We start from the raw sequence: 20,448 nt of genomic DNA, 5'->3' as shown, positions 1-20,448 counted from the left end.
GCCAGATGTGATGTCTCTCTCCTCTGACGCATTGCGCAGTGCCAGTCATGAAGGATCCCAGTGCTTTAGGCACATCCTGACCTCCTCTTCCTTGCTTTCTCTAAAGTCATCCCAGCATCTCTGACCTTTGTCCCAGTACTCCATTGCATGTTGTATCATATACCTATTATATAGTTTCTGAGACAGTTGGAATTATTTTGTTTTTTTGGAAAGCATTCCTCCCTGTATCTAATGGCTTAAAAAATATTGTTATACCTTTGTAGTTATTTCTAGTGATAAGTATTTTTATCTAATGGCTTAAAAAATATTGTTATACCTTTGTAGTTATTTCTAGTGATAAGTATTTTTTAAGTATTTTTATCACTATAATGTATGCCCTTCATCAATAGAATGTTGTTTAAAGTTATAGCAAACATTAATTCTAAAACCACGTAGTTACTTAGAGTACTTTTCCTCCTCACTGAATAAAACAGCTGTGTCTTTGTGAAAATAAAATATTCCAGTACAATTGGAACCTGTCGACATGATTCTGTCATTATGGCCCAGTTTAAGAAAATATTTTTAAATGATCTAATATACCTTTGTTCATTCTCCCATGGCCTCTTTATCATCTTGATGTTGGGGTATGCCAAACTCTCCTCTTACTGTTGAGCTACGCTTCATCAGGATTTGCTTTACAGTTCAGATTCATCCTAAATCATGGCTTTAGCAATATGATGGGAGATATACCTTTATCCCATACACACGTTCAGTCTTAGATTGGTTTGCCTTGAAGGAAATGAATTGAACTGAATGTGTAAATAGTGAACCATGTAAAGAAAAACCTTTTAAAGCAGATGGATTTTTTTCTTTTTGAGTTTAACCAAAAAGAAATCTTTGAAAAACATTACACTCTTTATTCCTGAATAAAGTGGTATTCATTCTAGATAGGGATGAAATGGTAACTGTTCATTCCTTCCTGAAAGAATCCTCCCTTGTCCCAGAGGTTGACCTGTCTAGGTGGAAAGTCCCGCTCTTTCCTCTACTACTTCAAACAGAGTCTTATCCATCATTAATTAGCTTTTGCTTAATAAATGAGTTCAGTCAGCAGTCAACCTATTCTTCCCTTTGTTGTGGCAAGAATAGGAAAATTGAAGACATGGAAGATAATGGTTGTTGATGTTATGGGAGCCTTTAATTTTAGGGGGAAGAGGTAGCACTCATTCATCATGCACAAATAAAAGATATGTCTAAGTAAGGTAATTCAAATAATAAAAATAGATGCTTAGGAAATACGAAATAACTTATAATGAGCATAAGTGAGGCCCAGTGATGGCTTATAAGTCAGTTTGAGTCACTTCTTATTGGTTTGACATTCTTGGTACTTGCGAGTGATTCATGATTGTTTTTACATTTGATGAAAAATTAAGATTGTTGTTGATTGAGAAAGTTGAATCAATAGACACATTTGCCTTTATGATTGCTATCATTCCCAAAATGAGCAATAAGAATCCTTGTCTTTGAACAAGTCTTTTGAAATTACAACTTATTTCTTATCCCCTTCCAATGACTTGTAGCTGATAGAACAAAACACTTCAAAAAAGAATGACTTCTATTTTTCTAATACAAAGGTAAGATATCCACGAGGAAGATATTTGTATCTTTTCAATTTAAATATATAAAATATCTTCCCAATAAAAAGATAGACAACTGTATAGAAAGCAGGCTTTTTTAGGAGTTTATTAAATGACATTAGCTTTAAATGTGTGTTACAGATGGATCTTTTCTATAATTTATTATAAATGTGGAGCTACAGTTACCTTTGTATTCAAAATCAGAAACCTTTTTATTTTAGGTTTGGAGACTGAAAAGCTGGCAAAAGTAAACCGAAACAAACCCAAAACAGTACCAAGCTGCCTTTCCATCCATTAATTTTGGGGGTGCTTGAGAGAGAGTGTGGGCTGCGCATTGTCCTGACAGTGTGCAGCCATGCTAGTGTTTGCACTATTCAGCAGGTATTGTAGGAGGAATGCAGTCTGAAACTTTGCTTTGTGACTCTGATGATTATGTATTTGCTTTTTGACATTGATCAAAAAATTACCATGACTGCTAATAAGGTATTTCTCAATATGTCCCCTTTTTTACTTTACCTCCCTTCCTCTCAGTGAATTTTACACTCTGTATTTGAAAACCCCATTATAGAATGCAACAGTTATTAATAAGTGGTTTCAGAATTTAACCTAATTTTAAGGTTATATTTCATGGATGAGAAATTGTTATCTGTCAAGATTAAATTGTACAGCATAATTAAATTCTGGTAAATTTGAGGGCTGTGATGTGTAGAAAATGAATCCTAGTCTTTCATTAACAAATCTCAAAACCTCTGTTTCTTAACAAAATAAACATCACCTTGTTAGGGCTGTCAGAAGACCCAAGTATAGTACCTGCACTGGGTTTCTGAGATGATGGTAGGGTTTGCAAGGATGATCACTTAGCGACCATGTAGCAATGTGTGTGTGTGTACAAATAGTATTTCCAAGAGAAGAAGAGTTAGAATGGTCAGTTAATATTAATGTGTGTAAGATCAGTCATTAAAGATGTCAGGAGGACAGTCAGGTCATTTCACAGGCATGATACCAGCTCAGAAAATGTCCCCGTGTCCATTCCAACCTCTCAAAGTACCAGCCATAAGCAGCAGTACTGTGGTGAGAGCCTAGATCTCGCCAGCCCAACCCAGCTGAACTTTGAGCAAGCCCTTTCCATGTTTCTCGCTGGTAAAATGACTGTGGGATTATTCTATTCCTAAGATTTCTTTCCTTCTAAAGTTCTGAATTACTTGTAGATTTTAAAGTTTTAGATTTGTTTCAAGTGGGAAAAAATTGCCTTATGTACAACAGGTGCAAATTAAAAAGAAAATGCACATAACACTTTTTTTTTTTTTTAAGATTTTATTTATTTATTCATGAGAGGCACAGAGAGAGGCAGAGACACAGACAGGCTCCATGCAGGAAGCCTGATGTGGGATTCAATCCCAGAACTCCAGGATCACGCCCTGGGCTGAAGGCAGACACTTAACTGCTGAGCCACCCAGGCATCCCCAAACACACTTTTTGTGTGTGTGAGAACAGAATTACAGCTGAACAGTAATTTCAGCTTACTGTGCCTGATATTTCGTTTTGTGATGGTTCAGGCAATTTAGTTGTCCAGAGTAGACTGAATATTTGAGTAGCAGGATGGGAACAAGAGTGAATACAAAAGTCTTTGACTTGTCTAATTATTTTTTGCTGAATTAAACTGCCTTACAAGTACACCATCAGATTTTTCTTTTAAAGGAGAGTGTTATTATTTAGGATAATTTTATTAAGAAAGTTTATTTCAATCAGGTGCTAAATCATCTCTTGGAATTGAAAAGTTCTTTTGTTATATAGACATCTCTTTGAAAAAGTGTTCTTAGAAATACATTTTTCCTTTAAGGTACTCGCAAACTGAATGACATGTTTCACCTAGATAGCTGTTTTTCTTGACTCCGTTGAAGGAAAAATTTTCTCTTCCATTGAAGATTTCATCCCCATCCACTCTTGTTATTTTTAAAAATTGATTTTCTGTTGACTTTGTTTTTGCTTTTCTTTCACATTGATTCTTTGTGTTGTGTCAAGTTCTTGACCAGTTTTTGCCCTCAAACAGTCTTGTACTTAAGTTGATGTTTCTCACTTTTCTCCCTTTGGCTGGAATTTTAAGAATCTCCTCTGAGTTAATAAATCATCCAAGCTTTTCTGCATTATTAGATACAAAACTTTGCTATCCCAGAAGAGGCTTGCCTTTGCCTTTACATGGGCTCAGTAGATGCATGGAAGGTGGATCAGGAAACAGATGCAAATAGATACTGATGCAGAGTGAAAAATACTGTACAGATAAAGTACATATTTGTTGTCTCAAGTGGTTTTTACTCTTGATTTTGTTAGAATTACATAGTATATGATCATTGCAAAAGAAAACATTGCAAACAATTCAGAATCATATTACATAGAGAGGGAGACCTTAGAGTTTACAGCCTCCCAACGCTGTAACGCTGATAACACCATGCCATGTAACTATTGTAACTATCTTTGTTAATAGTTTGGTGAATATCCCCAGCTTTCTAAGCTTTATAAATATATATTTATAATATGTTTTTAATCACTTAAGTATTCTATAAAAATGGCAGAATGCAACAGCTTGCTTTTTTTACTTAACATATTTTTACTTTATTCTACTTCATTACAAATTAATGTACCTTATTCTTTCTACTGGCTGATTTTATGATTATATGGATCATTTAGTCCTACATTTAGTTCACCAATTTCCTATTGATGGATACTTAGGCTGTTTCCAGTTTTTCAATATTTACAAGCATAGACACAGGGAGCATCCATATATGTATACTTTGCATGTTTCTGCAAGTTTCTCAATAGGATATTGACCTTATTGTGTTGTATGTGTTGCAAATGTTATTTTCTAGTCTGTCTTTTGATTTTGCTGCTTATTAACTGCACCATTAAATATAAAAGATAAGTAAAATGATTCTTCTGATGTTGGTCACACTAAGAATAGACTCAGATTTTATTAATAATCCCTCCTTTTTTTTACTGATGCTCTTTTAAAGCAAACCAGAAAGCTATTTAATAATCTTAGATTATGACCATTTTAGATAGGACAAAGAATTTATTTAAAGAAGGTTGTTACAGTAAAAACTATGCTTGAGATTGAGTCCCCTTGAATGGAAATTTCTATTTGAGTCATCATTCCTGAACTTAATCCTGATATAAGAGAATTATTCAGTGATAAAACTGACATGTATTAGGAATAACAGTTCAGCATATAGATATAGTGTATTCATATTCATCAACATTTTCCCCTGAATTTTTGTTGCTAAATTGAGATTATATGAATCAAATTGTAATGTGGACTTTAATGGAATTATGAGAGAACTCTTTTTGTAAAGAAATAATTATACCCAGTTAATCTATTCTATAAATATTTGAAATGTGAAGTATCTTTATGTTGTTCAAATTTTTTAAGTAAAGTTGCAAATGAAAGCTACATAATGCTATATTTACTTAGGAAGGGAGGGAGTTGTTACAGATTCCTTATACTTTGTACTCCCTTGATTTGGGGGAGAGTTGAGAAGTTTTAAAGTACATTATGTTTAATCCTTTGAAATTCATATACACATATAATCTCTGTGTTATATTAAGTCTTAAAACTAACCCAATAAGCTTTTTTTCTTCCTGGCTTGTAGTATACTTCACCTCGCAGTGGTATCTTCTGAGTAAACCATCAGTCTGTGCTTAGTTAGCATGTGGTGAGTGAAGAATAATGTCTTGTGTCTTTTGTGCGAAAATCAAATGTATTGCATGATACTAACCATTACACTGGAATTCTTTTGCTCTTTTCTTTAATGAATACATGATTATGCTATGGGTTAATATAGGTATTTTCTGTAATTCTGTTTTATAGATTAATAGTATATAGATAATCACTACCACCAGTAAAAGTTATATAATTTTTAGGAAATTTTACTTCTTTCAATAGCAATTGAGAGTTTTAAAATTACTCTTTGAAAAAAAAAAAAATTACTCTTTGAAATTTTATTAAATAAAAAAAAATTATTTTATAATCTTTTTTGTTTTTAATTCCCAAGGATAGTCTTGGAAATTAATAGAAATTGTGAGAGAGAAATGAAAAATCATTTTCTAGGAGGAAAAGTCATTCTCAAGATAGAGATATTTCCAGATAGAAATGAAAAATCATTTTCTAGATATATTTCACAGAATCAGAATTTAAGATATTGTAAGGTCTACTTATCAAGGCCAGTCTGAAATAATGAAAACTAGTAAAGGTGACTTTAAAATAAATGCAATTTTATTACTTCCTGGGATCATACGGTATACCAGGCTAACATCTGTCCTGAGGAGACCATTAGGCAGCCTGCTTTGATTGAATGCGGCTATTTGTAGTTAGCATATTGTTACTAGGAAGTGAAGGCATCTCAACTGTTTGGACAGTTGATGGTCTTCACCATTTAAACACCCCTGCTATTGCCTCCAAGTATTAGTCACGGTAGTGGCTTAACTTGGCACCCCCTAATATTTAGGGTACATCTTTACCTCAGACTTTTCTGCAATTTTTACAAATGCCAAATAAGCTGCAGTGCAATTAATAGAGCTTAATCAAATTAAAATCAAGATTTTCTGTGGTTGTTAATTCAGTGGTATTCAGCTAATGGTATCAAGGTTTAAAATGCTAATATACAGCTTTTCTTTTTTAACCTTTTAGCTTTAAAAATCATTTAGGCCTACATTTGAGTCTCATTTTGATTTTATTGTATATCAGTTAACCTGCCTTACCTATTATCTAAAACTTCTTTAGTCTTGTAAGTCCCTTAGCATTTTCCTTTTTTTATGGTATTATAAATACTGCGTCATGTTTATCATTGTATCATTTAAATACTATCATTTATCACTGGAAGTGTATACTACGCAGCATTTCTATTGACTAATTGACTATCTCTTCAACTTTTATTTCGAAAAATTTCAAACATAAGATTTGCAAAAATAGTGCAGTGAACACCTATATATCCTTCATCTATATTCACCAATTCTTAATCTTTTGCAAAATTTTCTCACTTGCTCTTTCTCTCCATATGTATCTTCCCATCTGTAACATTTGACCATTGCTTGCAAACACTTGTACTTGCCAGCATTTGACAATTACTTGCAAATATAAATAAATACTTTAGGAAAGATCTTTAAGAACAAGGGCATTTTCCTACAAATTATCACTCTCATGAAATTTAATATTAATATAAAACTATTGTCTAGTATAGTAAATATTCATATTTTTCCAGTGTTTCAAATAATGTGTTTCATGATTTTTTTAAAATTCCAGAATCCACTAAGTGATTGCACATTGCACGTCATCGTCATGTTTCTGTAGTTTCTTTTAAACTTGAAAAGCTCTCCCGAGTTTTTTTTTTGTCTTTCATGACATTGACATTGTGCAGCATTATTGAATCATGCATGAATTTCTTTTCCTACAACAGCACAAGCTAAAGTTTCAAAATCATAACTGACACAGGAATTTAAATAGGACAGATCTTTTTTTCATCTTCTCTAGGTTTCTAGGACCAATATGATTGTTGAGCAAGTTTTATAAATAATACTCTACTGGGAATACATCATGAGAACCAGTGATTTATATTTTTCACTTATAAATTGAGAAGACTCTAACACTTTACATTAAATATGTATAAAAAGTTTATTTCTATTAATCTTATTTGTAATTTATTTTTGTAGTATTTTAACTTAATTTGGTTACTGGCTTTTAGCATTCTAATCAGAGAAACCTTATTAAGAATCAGTCATTTGCATCATTTCTCTTAGCATTTTAAGTGTTTTTTTGGAGTTTGGGGTTTTTTGTTTGTTTTACATTTTAGGTTTTTAAAAATTGAGTTTGTAAATTTCCGATTAGGCATAGCTTTTTACACCAAAATGCTCTTTGTCCTCTGCTGCCATACATATCATCCTGGGAGCATTGCAATATATAGAAAAATCAACACATTAAAGAAAAGGGAAGACCTCTTTGTTCTCTTTAAGTCTGAATAACTTTTTTTGTGAGGTTTTACCAAGTCAACCTGCTTACTCCTAGCTTCTCCAGGTATGAGCTGGGAGCATTCAGTAAATGTGAACGGTGATGGTTCCAAAGTCACTGAAACATCTTGTTTTTTTAGGATCACTGACTTATAGGATCTACAAGTCAGATCATTTTAAGAATATTAGTTTTTAGGGAAAAAAATTTTTTAGTATTTAATATTTAGAATATTTCTACTTCAATCCTTAGACAATAGAATCAATTTTAATTTGAAAAAAAAACTAATCTTCCAAAATGGGCTTTAAATTTTTTTCTTAATCCTTTTTCCCCTTTTTCTTTTCCAGTCATGGCTCCGATCATCGTCTTGAAGAAACGGGGTGGTGGTGTTGGGCAAGTGTGGAGGACTGTCCATGTTTATGTTTGCCTCTTTGAGAAGCAAGCTGTTATTCAGGGCCCATTATGGAGTTAAAAATCAAGAGAAATCTGACATTGGCCCACAGATATATTGCAGAATGCCTTTCAAATCGATTATATCAGTGGAGAAATGGTGATAGTTGTTTTCTTTTTTGTTGGGAAGAACTTTATGTTGTTTAAAAGATATTTTGAATAACTCAACCTGGCTTACGGGCTCATTTAATGTTCCTTTCTTCCATTCTTTTTGTCCCTCTTTTTAAAGAACTGCTTGCCTTTCCTATTTATTTTTAGGGTGATTTTTTTTTTTTTAAAGACTTGTGCAATACATTTTGAGGTGAAACTTAGTAGATTTTTTCTGATAAATTAGAGCATTTAATTGAGTATTTTATCCAGATTGATTTGTTGAATATTTGCTAAAGACTAGTTCTTTAAGCTATATATATGATAAATCTAAACAGCAGTACCTCATTGTTTACTTAGCTTTTGTACTTATATTTTTCAGAGGAAAAAATACTACTGTAAATTGTAAATAGTCAATATTGTATGCATACTGTATTGTATGCAGATTTGTGACTGTTGGCAATGTCATCTTGGGAGAACAGATAAATAAAGTTTATTTACTATATAAAATTTGTTTACTGTGCTTTTCCTCAGTTGAAATCTATTTCAAGATAGTTAAGAAATATGATGTTTTATCTGAGTGAATATCTTGAGGAACTATTTTCAAGATAGCTAGCTAAATGCGAAACCATTTGGAAAGATTTTTTATGTTTAAAATTAGCAGGACCACAAAAAAAAAAATTTAGCAGGACCACGTTGGAAGAAGTATGGAAACAAAAAATACTTCATGGTGTGTGTTTTAGGAGTCTGCCAACTTGGAGATGCCTGCCGTCTCTGGAGTAGACCATAATCTGATTCTTTTTAAACTTAATGAGAGAGCATCTTTTGGACAGCAAGAGATGGGAACTGTTGAGAGGATTTCACATGCGCTTTATATTCTAACAAACACATTCAGTATCTAGGTATTACCTAACCGCTGCCTCAGGGTGGCATCTCAGTTATCCACACAGTGTGGACATTAGCATTGCTAGTGTATCTTATAGTGTGATAAAGAATGGGGAACTCTGAGTGGTAGATGACCTGTGGGTCTTCCTGTATAACCCACAGCTGACTCCTTTGAGTCAGCAGTCCTTTGAGGACTGCTGTTTCAACAAGGGAAGAGGGGCTTCTTACCCGCACACCCTTTTTTAAAAATCAGGATTCACTTAAGGGGCAAAATCTTGTGCCACCGAATGGTCTCTGACAGCAGACATGACTTCTTACTTTTTTAATATATCTTTTCCTAAGGTATAAATCGTAGACTAGTAAAATTTATATACAACTTTCTACTAACTCATTTACGGAAACAAACATATCAAAAAGTATGTAGGGGGTCAACACACTTTTTCTAGAAAGGGTCAGGGTCAGATAGTAAATATTTGCTGCTTTATAGTCCATATAGTCTCTGCCTTAGCACCCCCTGCCCCATCACTGGAGTACAAATACAATCATAGGTAATATATAAATCAATGAGCATAGCTATGTTCCAATAAAACTTCATTTATAAAAGTAGGTGGCAGGCTGGACTTGGCTCGAAGGCTGTGGTTTTCCAACCCCTAAGAAAGTGAACAAGCTGGATCTTAAACATGGAGAAGGGGGAAGAGTGATAATCAGTTAATATCAGGGGTTGCTCATTTTTCCTGAGTGCAGGCAACACAGCCTCTCTTTCAGAACAAGGTACAGCAAATTCATTTCACCTTGATTAAGAATGATGGTGACATTTTCTCAATGACTTGTTCCACCAAGAAGGATAAAGTCTCACATTGTACTCTGTGTCAGGGCCTCAGACCCCCCTCCCTTTGCTTGAAGACCCCCATCCCCCCATAAGTGCCCCTGATTGATGCCCGGGGAAATGATGGAGTTTTCCCAAAAATACTTCTAGCATGTTTGCATCATAGAGTACAGACTGCTGAGTATTTTGCCTTTTACTCTGATTGTTACTTGCAGACAAAGAAGGAGGATTGTGATAGCCGAAGGCCACAGTGAGAGAGCTGTGATCCCAGCACTTAGATCCTGTACTAGGGCTCTGAACCCAAGGCTTTCTCCAAGACCTCATGACTACAGTATACAAAGAGGTTGATGGAGTAAATTTATTGCCAGGAAACTAGCATTTTACTTTGAAAGGTGTTAGATGCTAATAAGATATTACATGAGCAAGTTCTTGGTAAAAATTTCACTTGCAGCTCCAGCAATGAGTTTTATAGTCCCTTTGTTGAGGTCAGATGCATGTGAATCTTGGTAGAGAACTATCTTTTTGTTGACTTGTGTCTTAGGCTGTTCACACTGCTATAACAAAAATACCACAAAATGGGTGGCTTATAAACATTGAACATTTATTTCTCACAGGTGCATGGACTGAGAAGTCCAAGATCATGGCACTGGCAGGTTGAGTGTCTGGTGAGGGCCTGCTTCCTAGTATGTAGATGCCATTTTGCTATAACCTCATGTGGCAGGCAAGAGCTTTCTCTGGCCTCTTTTATAAGGGCATTTATCCCATTCATGAGGGCTCCACTTACATGATCTGAGAGGTCCCAAGTCAGAGGTGATCCGGCCCCACCTCCTAGGACCATCACACTGGGGGATAGGTTTTAACATTAATTTTGGGGGCATATAAACGGTCTCTAAAAACTTGAAATTTTTAAAAACAAACAAAAAAAAACTTGAAATTTTTTGATTTAGGCATTTCTAAGTTAAAGGACTGGAACATCATTTATGATTTTCTGATGTGTGTTTACTTTTATTCCTACAAAAATTTACTGGCCACAATAACTGCCTGTAGAGTAAGTAGGGCATAGATGCTAGAAGGGTGCTTATGCCTTTCTTTGCTACAGACCCCAGAGGTGGGGATGGCTTAGCCGAGGTTCCTTACCCTCCACAGCAAATGGGTCCAGAGGTCTAAAGGATAAAATAATGTGTTGGGACTGAAATTTATCTTTGAAAAAGCAAACAGAAAAGACCTTTTCATTGTATTTTTGTTCTAATTCTGAAAGAAATCTCCAAAAACTTTATTTTTGATGCCTTTAATCATGAGTACTTTTTTTTTTCTTTTTACCTTTTTTAAAAAGGTTTTATTTATTTATTTGACAGAGAACACAAGCAGTGGGGAGTGGTAGGCAGAGGGAGAGGAAAAAGCAGGCTCCATGCTCTGCAGGGCTTGATCCTAGATGTCCCCGTGAGTATTTTTCTAATGTGTGAATGGTTGTATGGAAGAACAGGCTGTGCATGCATGTGTGTGTGTGTACATACATGCTTACATTTACATGTCTATTTACATTTGGAGCCATTAAAATTTCTTTGAAACTATTTCTAATTGTTCAATATTTTGTCCTGTGGATACATCATTGTTTAGTTTCCTTTTTCTCCTGTTGAACATTTTAGATTATGTGTAATTTGTCACCTACATTTAGTACTCCATGGTAACCTCACTGTCCATATAGTAAGCACACTTGAAAAAAACAATCCAGGACCAACCTTTCTCTCAATTGCCTTTGATTTCCAAACAAGTAGACACACTTTACTTTCCTGTGTGCCACATTTGTCTGGCATCATTTCCCCTAACATTCCAAAGATGTGATACATGAGGGAACATTCTGAGTCTGTACACTCTTTGAATACTACATTTCAAAACTGGGTTTCACTCAAATTTGAAGTATCAAAAATGAAATGGCAATGCTTAAAACATACACTCCAGGGTAGTGTGTGGGTGGGTGCAGGTGAAGGTGTTCTTCCCATCCTCAAGCCATTTGCTTCCATAGTAATAATTTCTTGGGCCTCAGTTTGGGACCCTCTTTAGTTAGGTTTTTTACTGTTTTATTCTTTAGAAGTGTTCCAACAGCAAACGTGAACCTTTCCTCAATGACTTGTAAACAGTACAGCCATTTTAAAATCTAAATATTTTCCCCTAAATTAGCCTAAAATGCGGCTATGAGTACATGTCTTATGCTTCTCCAATTGCTCATCTCTCTACTGCCTCTTGATTACCACAAACCCAGATCAAGCTGCTTTCCCCTTTGTAAATGGGGAGTATTTTGTGTTTGTCCTTCTTGCTCTTTCACTGCTATCTGTTGAGAGTGGGTAGACAGATGATTTGTCCTTTTCATTCACAGGTCTCCAGGAGAAATTGACACAAGATCTGGTGTGGATCCTGAGATCCTGGCCATAATGTCTGATGCAATGATTGGATGAGACTTTGGGGATGCCTTTGGGAGGACACTGAGTATATTTTATGGGCAGCCAGGAAGGAAATGAGTATTTATGATCCAGTGAGCAGACTGTGGTAGATTGGATTACTGTTTCCAAGTCTTCACATACTTTGTCATCTGACTTTACAGTACCTCCTCTCAGAGTGGGCGGAGTACATTTTTCCACCAACACGGAGTGTGGGGTGTGACTGTGGTCCATGGGTTTTGAGTGGACAGGATATATGCCACTTCTGAACAGTGGTTTTAAGAGCCCTCGCGTAAGTCAGCCATTGCTCTTGATCTCTGCCACGAGTTTGAGATGTGGTTGCTCCTTCAGCTTGGGCCCTGGAATAGTGTAGACACATCAACCAGTCACTATTACAGTCATGTAATAGTGTAGACACATCAACCAGTCATGAAACTCATGTTTCTCATGAGTGAGAAACAAATAGTTATGTTGTAAGCCACTGAGATTTGGGGATCATTTGCTATTGTAGCACAGCTTAGTGAAAGCTGACTAGTATGTCATGAAGGGGAAAAAAAAAAGCAAAGCAAGCTGCAGGACAATATGTTTAGTTTTTAGAGGCTCAAATATATTTCTTGGTGTAGATTTCTTCAGGTTTATCCTGTTTGGGGTTTTCCCAGCTTCAGTCAACAGGTTTGTCTTTTGCCCATTTTGGGAAGTTTTTAGCCATTATTTCTTTGAGTTTCTTTTCAGCCATACCCTTTTTCTCCCTCTCCTTCTGGAACTCCGTGACACAATGTTAGATCTTTTATTAGAGTCCCGTAAGTCCCTGGGCTCTGTTCATTTCTTTTTTCAGCCTGTTTTCTCTCTCTTACTCAGACTGAGTAATTTCTATTGTTCTATCTCAAGTTCATTGACTCTTTCTTGTGTCTTCTCCATTCTGCTGTTGAACCCATCCATTGAGCTTTTAATTTCAGCTATTGTATTTTTCAGTTCTAAAATTCCGAATTTGGGTCTTTATATCTTCTATTTCTTTCCTGAGATTTTCTGGTTCCTTGCTGAGATTTTGTTTTCTTACCCGTTTCAAGCATGTTTGTAATTCCTCATTGAAGCAATTCCTCCTCTGTTTTCAGATCTTTGTCGGGTAATTCTAACCTCTCTGTCATTGTGATGCTAACATTATCTTTTTTTCCTCACTTTGAGATTTTCTTGGTTCTTAGTATGTCTAGTTATTTTCAGTAGAAGCCTGGACATTTGGGATAGTATGTTATGAAACTCTGGAACTTACATAAACCTGTGTAGCTGGTCTCCTCTGAGACTGCTCGGGCAGGGGAAGAGGTGGGGCAGTGCCAGGTGGGGATAGAAGTCCAGATTCTCTTATTTTGCCTTCACTGACACCCAGGGTGGGGAGGGTCTCCTCATTACTACTGGGAAAGGGTATAGAATTACAGATCCCCACTGATACCACCTGGGCTAGGAAGGGTATGAGGGCCTCTTTACTCTTCCCCATGTGGCCCCCACTGACATCCAGGAGGAGTGATGGGAAGAGTGACCTCTTTACCTTTGGGTAGTAGTGAAAGTCCATGTCTCTCCACTTAACACACCACCCCCCACTCCTGCCCCAGCAGGGAGAGGGAGGGGACTTATTTGCTGCCAGCAGGAGTGGAAGTTCAGGCTTCTCCACTGACATGGGGATGAGGTGGGTGGGGGAAGGCCCCTTGCTATCCACCAGGGAGGGAAGTCCTTGCTGCCTGTTCAGTCTTCTCCAACAGCACCCTGGAATGAGTTTGGGGTGCCTCCTTACAGCCTGGCAATGTTAGAGGTCAAGTTCCCCACTGAACCTTTGCTGGCAGGTGAGGGTAGGGCTGTAGTGTTTTCTGTGCTGTGTGGGTAGAGTACAGTGGCAGTTATCTAAAAGCTGTCTTGCCAGGCTGTTCCTTTCCTAGTCTTCTCTTCAGAGAGAGCATTGAGCATTGACAGGCAGCCAGTTCCTTCATCCCCAGGTCTGCCTACGTGCATGAGGCAGAGAAACCGTCAGGAACTCAGAGCATGCCATTCCACATGCCCCAAGTCCCCCAGACAGTCTGTGGTGTTCCCTCCGCCTTCAGAGTCTTCTCATGTTTGTCTTCTATGTAATGTCCAGGGTTTGTAGTTGTACTTAGTGGGAGGGACAGGGAGGAGTGCATCTATCCGTGCTCCTGGAAGTGGAAGTCTCCTACACAATGTAATTTTATTCATGTAGCTATTATGTATTATTTACTTGATTTAAAGAATCCTGTGCAATGTTACTGATGCATATACTTTTAATAAATGTATATATATATGAACCAGAAAGGCATATAATTCATTCACTATAGTGGCTAAAACTAGTCTTCCTTAATCACCTTTACCCTGTATCTCCTCACCTTCTTTACCTTTTTTCATTGGCATCTAGCATTGCACACCCTCAGTAAACAGGGTCTCTTTCCTTGTACTAGAATAAAAACTTTTTTAAAAAAAGATTGTATTTATTTGAGAGAGACAGAGAGAGAGAGCAGATATGTGTGCAAGAGCAGGGAGAGAGGCAGAGGGAAAGTGAGAGGGAGAAGCAGACTCCCTGCAGAGCAGAGAACCCAATATGGGCTCAATTCCAGGACTCTGGGCTCACGACCTAGCGTAGGGCAGACACTTAACTGAGCCACCCAGGCGCCCCTAGAATAAAAAACTCTAAGAGGGCAGGTGTGTTATCTGTCTTCTCCACTGTTGCATCATTAGGACGTAGAATATATAGTAAGCACTCAATAATCATTTATTGAATGACTGACTGACTGAATGAGTGGACAAGTAAATTAAAAAAGAGGATAAAATGTACCATAACTTTGTCTACAATTAAAAATAATTTGTTTTAAAAAGACTGGAACATTTTTTAAGGACCTCTTTCTCTCTACATGGAGAAGGCACTGGGGAAGGCAGAGAAGCAAAAGGAACACAATAGTGGCAGAACCTGGACTTTATTTTAACTTGTTTTATAAGTCAGTTAGTTACAAAGATTGATATTTTAAGGAACCAAATCCTGGTAACACACCTCAGGACACACCAGTGGAAATGAGTACCACTGGAAAGAATCCCTTCCCTAGTGTTTTCATTCCTAATTTCCTAGATGTTTTTCTTTCAAGACTGAGCCATGTTGAATTCAAAGATTAGTTTAGGCCCAGGGAAAGAATCTGTCCAAACAGATTAATTTTTCCTCATCTCTTGGGGAGGCAACACTGCTTGCTGGCTAGGAGTGTAGGCTCTGGGGCCAGATGGCCAGGGTTCATGCTTGGCTTGGCCATTTCTTTACTCACTAGGCAGGGGGCCTAATCTGTAAACCTCAGTTTCTTCATCTATAAGATGGGCATAATAATACTATGTCTTAGATTGGATTACTATCTATAAAATGCTTAGAATGGCATCTCAAACACAGTAAGAGCTAGAGAACAATTGGATATTGCTGGTCTTTAGTAAATAACTTATAACACTGAAATTGTTAGGGTGCAAGGGTACCAGGTAAGATACAAGTTGAACAAAACCGAAGCCAAGCACTCTTGTAGTTGTCCATTATAACAGGCAAGATGCTAATGACTGTGGTTACGACTGTCCAGAGCTGACCCCTGCCAATGTCAGGAAGACCTCAAAGAGAATGGGTTTGGGATCCCTGGGTGGTGCAGCAGTTTGGCGCCTGCCTTTGGCCCAGGGCGTGATCCTGGAGACCCAGGATCGAATCCCACATCGGGCTCCCGGTGCATAGAGCCTGCTTCTCCCTCTGCTTGTGCCTCTGCCTCTCTCTCTCTCTCTCTCTCTCTCTCTCTCTCTCTCTGTGACTATCATAAATAAATAAAAATTGAAAAGAAAAAAAAAAAAAGAGAATGGGTTCAAGCAAAGCAAGTGCCCATACCCTGCCTGGAAGTAGGCAAAGAGGAGTTCCAGTGAAGACTATGAGGAGGGGTGTCCCCAATTGGGGTGTTGTCACCAGCACCTGTTCTTCTCATGTGCTGCCCAGGCTTGAGAGCAGCATTTCCTTTCCTTTTCCTCTTGGTTCTCAAAGGTATCCACCCAGGGTTGGTTGGGTCTACACTGCACCTTCTTTGCCCTCCTCCTGCAGGGATCTTTGAGGATCTTCATTACTTGGAGAGGCCAGGAATTCTCTGGGAGCTGGCCATACCCCTCCTTTAAACTTGACTCCATGTCTGTAGGAGATACAGGATTTTGGGGGCCTGCAAACCAGTATTACCATCAAGTGTCCTATTTGTCCTGAAGGTGACCACCTTCCTGGGCCAGTCATGGCCTGTACAGCTCAGCGTTAGGTCTTCAAGGTGACCAGCTGCCCAGGGACCTACTGCCAGTATTTATCTTATTCCCATCCGTGTCACCCATGACCACATTTGCAGCCCTAGCCACAGGGTCTGTCCTTTCTTTTTGCCTCAACTGTGCTCAGTCTCACACTCACCATTCTGTCCTGACCTTTGATTATGTTCTCAGAACTAACTCTAATGCTGCCCTCCAGGGCTCCTTGATACCACTCCCAACCGCTCCCGGGGCCTGATGCCAGCTATGTGGTCCGGCCCTGGGCCCTGGGCCTTGGATCCTGCCCCATCGCAGCCCCGTGAGGCTCCTTGAGAGGGAGCAAACTGTCCCAGAGAGGGGGCCTGGCTAATATGCATAGGTATAAAATAAATCTAAGTCCACATGGAACTGTCTGGTCCAGCCATGGCTGAATCAAATGTGAGGCCAGGAGGATGTGAGTGGATACCGGACTCCTGTGCAATGGGGGTTTGACCTGAGCTTCCTGCATAAAGTCGGGAGCCAGTGAAGACTGTCCGTTGAACTAGAAGTAGAAAAAGCCCATTCTGTGGCCTGGGAGAGCAGGGCTGGAGCTGCCCAGGAGAGCGGGCGAAGAAGCATTGTCTGAGAGCAACTTGAGGCTGAGCCTGCACCATGTGGGCGGGTGATGGCCCGATTCCCACCCCACAAGTGACCAGGAACAGAGTCATGCCAAAACCCCGGGCAAGGAAAGGAATAGAAACACAGCTCTGGAGCCTCTGGAGCCCCAGCCCCAGGAAGCGAGAAGCTGCTCTGCAGGGAAGCCTGCACATCCCAGGTGCTGGAAGGCCCACAGAGGATCACCAGAAGGAACTAGCCCCTGGGAGGGGGTGGCGGCAGACGCACAGATAGAACTGCACCCCCAAGGCAGATAAGAAAACTCCTAACAGCCTTGTGAGGATGACACCTGAAGAAGAGCAGGAGGAAGCCAGGCCGGGCAGGGGGTGGGCTCCAAGGAGGAACAGCAAAGCACAGAGATACGGGACGGGGGCAGGGGGGGTGGCTGTGACACCCCCACCATGGGGGCCGCCAGAGAAGGTGTGAGGCAGGCCGCGCAGTCATGAAGGCCACGTGCTCCTTGCTCAGTTCTTAGCCTTCGTCCCAAGCACTAACGAGAGACGGCTGCATGATAGTCGAGGTTTTCAGCTCAAAGCCATTTATCTTCTTCCTTCAAAGTGCAGGGCCAATTTTGCTGCCAGCAATCTTGCAGAAGCAGCTTTTGCCAGTGTGGGCTCTAAAATATGAAATGCACATGGGGATGTTCCATTGCTCGAGCTGAATGCAATGCACAGAGTGCTCAGGGCAGGAACGGGAGGTGGCAGCGGGGGCGGGGGGAGGGGGCTGTTTCATGTTTGTTTACTGGGGCTCTGTGCACCCCCATTGCTCACTCTCTGGGCCCAGGAGAATGAGGCTACAGCCAGCTGGCCTTTGTAACCAAGGGCCCCAGTCTGAACAGTTTCACAAAGATTTAGATGAGACCCCCAGCCCCTTGGGCCACTGCTCAGCTGGCGCAGGTGGATCCCACTCTCAAGTTGGGGAGCCTGTGTTCCACAGCCAGCCGAAGGTGTGAATGACCAAAAGCAAACCAACTGAGTGACTGGAGAATGATCTTAAGGGAAGGAGGGAATTGTGTGTGCCTTTCAAGAGCATTTTCCTCTTTCCCCCTCTCCCCACTCTGCACTACAGAACAACTGCTGAGAAACAGATGCCAAGCCTGGCCTCACCTGGACCCCTGGCTTCCCCACTATCTAACACGGTGGCCAGGAGTGAACTCACCTTCAGGCTCTGCCACGGCAGGTGATCTCAGGTGAATGTCTGACACGGTGCATTTGCCTGTGCTGTGTGATGGTTGGAAAGACCAGGGATGGTGGGTCGTGTGTAATGATGGTTTGAAGCCCCATCCTGTACCATGCCAGACATAACTGTCAACACTTGTCTCAGTTACCTGTTGCCACAATTGTGCTGTATAGCAAACCACACAGAATCCAGCGGCTTAAAATCAGCATCTATTTAGCTCAAGGGCATCTGCAGGTCAGTGATTAAGGCTGGACAGTGCTGGTCTTGGCTGGGGCCCCCTGCATGAGGTGAGGGTTGGCAGGCTGTCTGCAGCAGCTCAGCTGGGGAAACTTGGCTCTGCTGCCTGTGCTTCTATCATCCTTCCAGCAAGCTGGCAGGCCGTGTTCTCATGTGAGGATGCTAGATGCTAGAGCAGAAATGGAACCCTGCAAGCACCCTTGAACCTTTTGCTTGTATCATTACCTGGGCCAAACTCAGAATTAAGAGGCAGAGAAACAGCGTCTCTTGATAGGAGGATTCCAAAAGTCACATTACAAAGGGGTGTACTGAATACAGTAAGAGCATGAAGATTGGGATCCTTAATGCAAATGATTCATCAAAACACTTCCCAGCTCAGTACCCCCCAGCCACTGCCCATCTCTTGTGTTCATATGTGACCTCAGACCTATTTGCTATCACAATGATGAATGCACGGTCTTCAAGGTAGGTTTTGGGGAGCCCTTCAGTTCCAAAGTAAGGTGGGTGGGTGGCATCAGGGAACTCTGCAGGGGGAGGGAGAGGACGAAAAGGCAGGGCTCTGGGCCCTCCTCCCTGCTCGGAGCTGCTCCACTTTTATTTGGTTTAGATATTGGGGTTCTACATGAGATTCCTTTTTTTTTTTGAAAAAAGGTCTACCATCAAAACACCTTAAAAAGTGTCCTCTCCTTGAATGCATTCAGACCAACAGGAAGAGCAGGCTTAGCACAGATTTCCTTGGTCCCTGAAGAACCAGCACCTTGCTCAGCTCCGCCTGAGGCTCTCCTCAAAGGCCACTGGGAGAAAGTACTTCAGGGAATCAGTGATTGCATGTTCCTTACAACTCTTTAACCAGAGTCCCCTGTGTGCACGATATTTATTTCACAGCCAAGTGCCAGTTAGAGTTTCAGTGTATTTTCTCCCCTGGACGGTGAGAACTATTTTATGTATCAGATAACATGTCTCCCTTTCCACCTCGGCCACCTGGAAGCTTGGTGCCAAATTCAGATCACAAGTTTACACAACTCAAAACTAGAATGGCCCAAGAGCTTTTAAAATACAGAGCCGTCAACTGCGGAGATTCTGTTTCAGTCTGGACTGGGCCACTGGGCTGTCCCTGCTGGCTTCATTATTTCTGTTCTCTTCCTATCGCAGACTTGCCCTCTGAGTCTGCCATATGCACACTCTGGCTCTGATTGTTCTTTTGTACAACGTGGTCCAGTTTTCCTAGGCCCCAACTCACGTGAGGCTGCTCGCAGGGCCGGTGAAGGCGGTGCCCAGCTGGAGGGAGGCAGACAGATCTTCAGCGCGCGGGGAGGGGGGGTAGTGCCCCCACTGAGGGCACCCCTCCCTTCCAGGAAGGAAGACAGAAAGAGAAGAAAGAGAAAGAGAAGCAGGGCCTGGCATCCTCTCCCTCCAGACACCCGGCGAGGGACCCAGGCACCCTGGCTCACCCCTGCACCCCTGGGGCTGTGGGCTTGCTTGTCCTCACTTTACTAATCAGGATTCACTTTTAGGCGTGTTTTAGAGCTGTTTGAAAAGTTGAAGCTGGGTTTCACTGAGCAGTGGCAGGAATAGAAGCTCAAACAAGAGGGCGCTCCAGGCGGGGAGGGTGCCCTGGTCCTGGGACCGTGCCCGCTGGGATTCTTTCCTGGCGGGGAGTGGGCTGTGTTAGAGCTGCCTCCGCAGAGGCGGGGGCGGGGGGATGGCAGGGGTGTGGGGAGAGGGAAGGGGCTCTTGTAGAAAACAGCTGGCAAGGTAGCCCCCCACGTGCCGGTCATCGGAAGCTGAGGCCAAAACGTCAGATGT

The 20,448-nt window shown here is 40.3% G+C and overlaps 1 protein-coding gene across 7 annotated transcripts in view; it reads left to right on the top strand.

Annotated features, from left to right (window-relative positions):
- The window catches only part of GOLGA4 (golgin A4), a 123,931-nt gene extending 115,279 nt beyond the window's left edge, over positions 1 to 8,652 (top strand). For 5 of the 7 annotated variants that reach the window (XM_072793388.1, XM_072793394.1, XM_072793392.1 and 2 more), the window contains 2 exons: positions 5,258 to 5,320; positions 7,953 to 8,652. In XM_072793388.1, the coding sequence (XP_072649489.1) occupies positions 5,258 to 5,287 (30 nt within the window). In that variant the 3' untranslated portion in view covers positions 5,288 to 5,320; positions 7,953 to 8,652. The remainder of the gene's footprint in view (positions 1 to 5,257; positions 5,321 to 7,952) is intronic. The other 2 variants (XM_072793389.1, XM_072793393.1) reach the window with 1 other exon arrangement.
- The last annotated feature ends 11,796 nt before the right edge of the window (positions 8,653 to 20,448 follow it).

This window comes from Canis lupus, chromosome 22, assembly GCF_048164855.1.
Source record: "Canis lupus baileyi chromosome 22, mCanLup2.hap1, whole genome shotgun sequence".
Classification (NCBI taxonomy): Eukaryota; Metazoa; Chordata; class Mammalia; order Carnivora; family Canidae; genus Canis; species Canis lupus.
Note: the sequence above shows the minus strand (reverse complement) of the source record. Positions and strands in the feature narration are given on the sequence as shown.